This window comes from Aplysia californica, unplaced genomic scaffold, assembly GCF_000002075.1.
Source record: "Aplysia californica isolate F4 #8 unplaced genomic scaffold, AplCal3.0 scaffold00636, whole genome shotgun sequence".
Classification (NCBI taxonomy): domain Eukaryota; kingdom Metazoa; phylum Mollusca; class Gastropoda; order Aplysiida; family Aplysiidae; genus Aplysia; species Aplysia californica.
This window is the reverse complement of record NW_004797906.1, coordinates 137,216-142,773: the sequence shown is the minus strand read 5'-3', so window position 1 is coordinate 142,773 and position 5,558 is coordinate 137,216. Positions and strand designations below refer to the sequence as shown.

Genomic DNA, 5,558 nt, shown 5'->3' with positions numbered 1-5,558 from the left:
AGAAGGGTGGGTGTGGACTAGAACAATGAGGAGAGAAGGGTGGGTGTGGACTAGAACAATGAGGAGAGAAGGGTGGGTGTGGACTAGAACAATGAGGAGAGAAGGGTGGGTGTGGCCTAGAACAATGAGGAGAGAAGGGTGGGTGTAGATCTCAACAATGAGAGATTTGATGGGTGTTGATCTGAACAATGAGAGAATGGTGCAGGTGCACATAGAGTACTCACCTCTCCATCAGCTGGAGCTGGCCCACCTTCCATCATCACTCGCAGGTTGGGAATCTCGGAACTGTACAATGGAAAAGAGTACAAGATTTTCTCAGACATTTCAAACTGAGTTTGGAAAAACATTTTTGCAAAACTAGTTGCTTTATATTATTGTATTCGCAAGTATCCATAAACAAAGAAAAGGTTCTTACTAAAATAAGGCTTAGCAAAATGTTATTGGTATTTTTTCTATGTGGACAATGAACAAGATGCGATTTTCTTTAAAAATCATTGATAAAATGTCAGGGATCTCATAGAATTGAAACTTCTTCAGGCAAACACATCACATTATAATATTTTTCAGAATTCAGCAAAAGAAGAAAATACGTTACGAGGTTGCAAAGCGATCAAGGAGCATCATGCTCAACATACCATTGGCAGAATCATGACAGATTATCCAAATTCTTCATACTAGACAAAGCACCTACAAACATGTTAACAAAATACAGAGGGCTGAATGTACCTCGATCTCACTGGAATGACACCGACAGTTGACACTTTTGGCTTTCTCATTTCTAGGGAGAACAAAACAAAAAAGAACAAAAATGAGACTACACACAACATGGCAGGAGAGCATAAGTTAGACTATATAATGCCTTCTCGTGGTTAAAAATGTGCCTATAACAGACCCAAATTTGGGAAACAGGGTTCCTGCCATGAACTTCCCATCACATTCAAGGAGGTTTCAAGGAGAAATTTTTTTAATTCAAGGAGGTTTGGTCAAGAAATTCATGACGAAAGCCTATTTTCCATAGGCCTACACTTGTCGGAAAGGAATCATATCATAGTTTCGATTTCCAACAAAAACTGTTCCCAGGGTGACTGTCCACCCCGCTTCTCAATTTTCCAGATGGGCTCATCCATTCTCCAGGGGCATGTCACATAACAATGACAGTGCATGCTCCATTTATATTTTATATATAATATATAGGCACATTATATCCAGTCAACAACATGTCAGTGTTGTCACTGGGATACTGTGTGACTTAGGTATTTCAGTCTGTTCTTATACTTATTTATATTTTCCCCTCATCATATTCGCCTATATAAATTATATAAAAATGAACCTCTCTTTGAGCCTGAGAAAAGGTCTAGAACCAGAATATTGACCGTCAAGAACCAGTTTGGGAGTCAAAGTTTACTTAATAAACGTGAAAGACAAAAATTATAGCTCAAACTCAAAGTAGTGTAATTACATGAATGGCTCAAGTAGACATATTCAGTATGAGAGATATAAGAACTAACTGTGGGAGGGCAAGATGCAGTGACACTGGAAATCTGCGAATCTTGAACAGAATGCTAAAATATAGAATATAGTACATAATTTACTATCACCTGCCCAATGAAACGGGAACCCTTTACTTTAAAAAAACCCACAGCTTACAAGGTTTGAGTGAGACAGATCCTGATTCCACACAAGAGTTGCACCAACGCGCGCTTTGCAGAGAGACCAAGATCTAGATCTAAATCTAGATCTAATAGCAATCAAATTAAAATTCTGAAAAGTAAAATCTGCTTCCAAGTTCAGTTGGCAAAATTCAAGGGGTTTTCAAGGAGATTTTTCCTTTTCCTTGAATGCAAATTCAAGGGGTTTTCAAGGAGATTTTTCCTTGAATGCAAATTCAAGCAGTTTTCAAGGACTCCTTGAATTCAAGGAGGCTGCGGGAACCCTGCGGAAAAGAAGGTTTTAATGGCGCAAAACAGGTGAATCACCATATATACCTAAAGATTTCCCTTTTAAATTTCACAAACTTTCCTGTGAATTCAAGTAATTACAAATTTGATTTGCTTTAAGTGTGGGTATGTTTTTGTTTTGTTTTTGTTTGCGTGTGTGTGTGTGTGTGTGTGTGTGTGTGTGTGTGTGTGTGTGTGAGTGTGTGCAAATATATGTATGTGTATGTGTGTTAAATGAGTGCGCCTTTCTGTGTGTCTTTGAGAGAGTGTGTGTATGTGCATGTATGTGTCTAAAAAAACAACCCTCAAGGCAGATATGAAGCTTTCCCAACAGACCTACCAATAAAAGCATAGACACTAGAGAAGGAACAAATAAAGAAGAAAAAATGTTCCCACTGGTACCTCTATCAGAAAACAAACTACACTGAACTGACCTTCAGCTGTTGTTAATTTTTTATGGACATATGGGTATTTCCTGGATCTGGACTCAAGAATGACTTTTGGACCAGCGTCCACTGGAGAATATGCTGGGACCGTTGGCATCACCAGGTACTGGTCCTGCACAGAAGGAACAAAGAGATTTCATGAAAGATGTCCCACTTCTCAGGTATCTCATGTCAGAAAAAAAGCATGAGACAATTTTAACATAATAAAAAACATAAAGGCTAATGATAAGCAAACCTAGATAGAAATATCCTTGTTTAAGAAAATACTTCATCTTCAGTCTTCATGGTATGTGATAAAAGAAAGACAAATGATGAAACAAAACAAAGAATAAAAATTGTGTCAAGACATGGTGGAATCTGCTTGTCTATTTTCGAGCTTATGGAGTTATTGGTATCATCTTAAAGCCTATTCATTTGCATTGCTTTGGATGAAAAAAATATCCATCTATCATGGATAAAAGTTGAGAAATTGGTGATTGAAGGAGGTGCACATGGGGTTCGCCTGGTTTCAAAGGTAAAATTTGTGAGAAAATGGCTGCCAAAGTTGAGTTATTTCCTTAGCTTGAGAGTCCATAAAAACTGAAAATTTACTTCTTTTATGCCTTTAATCATCATTTTTCAATAAATCTACGCAGAAATGTGTTCTTTAATGGTTATGAAAGGTGTCGGACCAAAAAACAAAAATGTTGATATAAATTCCTAAACCTGCTGAAAAATGCCAGTTTCTTCACTTTCATTATTTTGACGAGCACCTGATTTCACCATGCTGCCTCACAATTGAAAAGGGAAACCGAAGAGATTAGTAGTTTTAAAGTATACTATCAATCAAAGAGTTCAGAACAACTTTGCAACTTTTGAATAGATTCATATCCACATTGAAAAACAAACTTTCACAAATCTTTCTGAGTCAAAAACTTAAGACAACTGCAAATTTAAGGCTTCATGAGATTGACACATAAACAAGTAAGCCTTGAATTTTCTAATAATCAAAATGTGACCACAACTAACCTTCTTAAAGTCTTTAGTTTTGATGTCATCATGGAACACAGGTACAGATTTCTGCTCTCTTTTGGGTGGTTCAGGCACAAACTCTGTCTTCATTTGGCTGCAATCAATCAAAATATCAAAAACTCATTATGACGACTCAAAATGCTTTTTAGGAAGGAGCTAGGTACAAAATCAGCTGAAATATCTTTTGCCACCTTGCTCCATCAGTTTGTGTGTGTGTATGTGTGAGTGTGTGTGTGTGTGTGGGGGGGGGGGGGCATATATGTGTTTGCATGTGCCATTCTTTTTGTGAGTGCACATGAGCAATTTTTTATAGTTGTTTTTTTGTACTTGTAGAGATCTACTTGGATCTAAGTAAAAAATCTAAAGCTGTGCGTACACAAAAGTATAGGCGCTATCTATAAAAATGATAGACTATGTTACTATTATTAATATTGGGTTATAAAATTTATTATTATAATAATATCATTATTACTGTTGTCGCTATTATTATCGTTATTATCATTAATTTCCACAGACATTTGGATGTGTATTAATCTGGCAAAATATCTACAATAGAAGTGAATAAGAGAGAAGATATGTCAGTCATCTATCTCGCTTCAACTGTTTTGATTATTTTTCTGATTATCTTGAATAGCATTTAATAGATAAACTCAGATGACAAATCTATCTCTATTAAGGATTTGCCTGGAAAAAAAGCCTAGATGGTTTATTTATCATTTCTTCTGTCATAGCCTACCCATCGATTTCTTGTAATGTAATAGTGGAAGCATATATCAGCTTGTCACAGGCCTCGATTGTGCCATGCATATTAATTTTTCAATTGTTTTAATGAAAGTAGGTAGCGTAAACACGGCCTCGCGGGCAATCTCGGCCTTCCGGCCGCGTGGTATCGGTGAAATCGGGATAATTCCGATCGCTGTTTCTTTGCTCTTTCGCTATAAAACACCAAATGCCGTACACCTTGTAAAAGTTCAGCTTTTCCTCGTTACAATGGTGTAAGTTGTTTATATGTCCGATTATTAGGAGCTGGAGAATCGCCGACGAAAGTGAAGCCCCTCACGGTTGGAATGCGTGTTCGGCCAGTTGAAAAATTGACACGCGTGCATTCAACTGCTTCGCGGAACGAGGGATAATCAAATACCGTCTTTTCATTGGCGGAGAACTGTAGAGCTTTAAACGGGCTTTCTCGTGATATATGTTTAGCCTTTGGCGCCTAAATAGAAAGCTTTTAAAAATGCCATCAAAATGTTTAAAGATCACTTTTTACTCAAAATATGTAAAATACCGGCTTATAAAAGGTATCCATTAAAAGATTAGTTTATTTTCTATTAGAATAAAGTAATTAACTTGAAATTATTTTACATCAATCCTTCTGCGAAACTCGAAAATCATGTGGCAGGTTTCACAATTTGGGTGCTCAGCATTTCCCAAAATTGACCAAATATGAAGTGTTATAAAACATGACATAAGATATACTTTTTGAAAGCTTAACATTTCAGGATACTAGAAATACATATTTTATGAGCGTCAGCTCATCGCAGTGTGCGTAAGAGACCTTCAAAGTTAACTCCCCCTGATTCTCACTAAATGAAGAAGCTTACTGAAATCTCTCTTCTCTCTGTAAATCACAAATATAACACAAAAATATTCACAATCCACCGAAGAACACCCAAACAGCTTACACAGGAAGAAAAAAAGCTGGAAACCCAAGATTTATACCCAGATTACTCAATTTGTTACATAACCCTGCAGTTAAAATAACAAAATAAGTATAGATTCTATAATTGTCAAACTAAGCACAAAACTTTCCTGAGCTCTTTGAAATATGAAAAAGTAGTATAAAATGTACTGAAGTACAGGATTTTATGAAAATTCACAGAAAGATAGCCAAGTTAGAAGCAAAACAATAATTTTTAATTATTGGGTTATCTCCCCTGAAAATTGGAAAAATATCATTTGAAAGGTTATTTTGCCAAGAATACATCACATAAACACAGAAAACCAATGGGAAATGAATATTAAGTAACAGTGTGTGGTAAAAAACAGAACACTATGTACGTTAACCCTTGGAAAGATGCATTATTTTGCCTCAGAACCAGAGTAATTTTGAGATTTTCGTGATATCAAGGGGGTTATCAGAAATACTCGTAAATTCCTTATTTAT

At 36.2% G+C, this 5,558-nt stretch overlaps 1 protein-coding gene across 1 annotated transcript in view; it reads right to left on the bottom strand.

The window, feature by feature from the left end:
* Positions 1 to 5,558, bottom strand: part of LOC101857057 — a gene marked incomplete in the record, with an annotated part of 61,825 nt that overhangs the window by 52,523 nt on the left and 3,744 nt on the right. Inside the window, 4 exon segments of the mRNA XM_013087770.2 lie at positions 225 to 285; positions 727 to 778; positions 2,372 to 2,495; positions 3,392 to 3,488. Coding sequence (XP_012943224.1) covers positions 225 to 285; positions 727 to 778; positions 2,372 to 2,495; positions 3,392 to 3,488 — 334 coding nt within the window.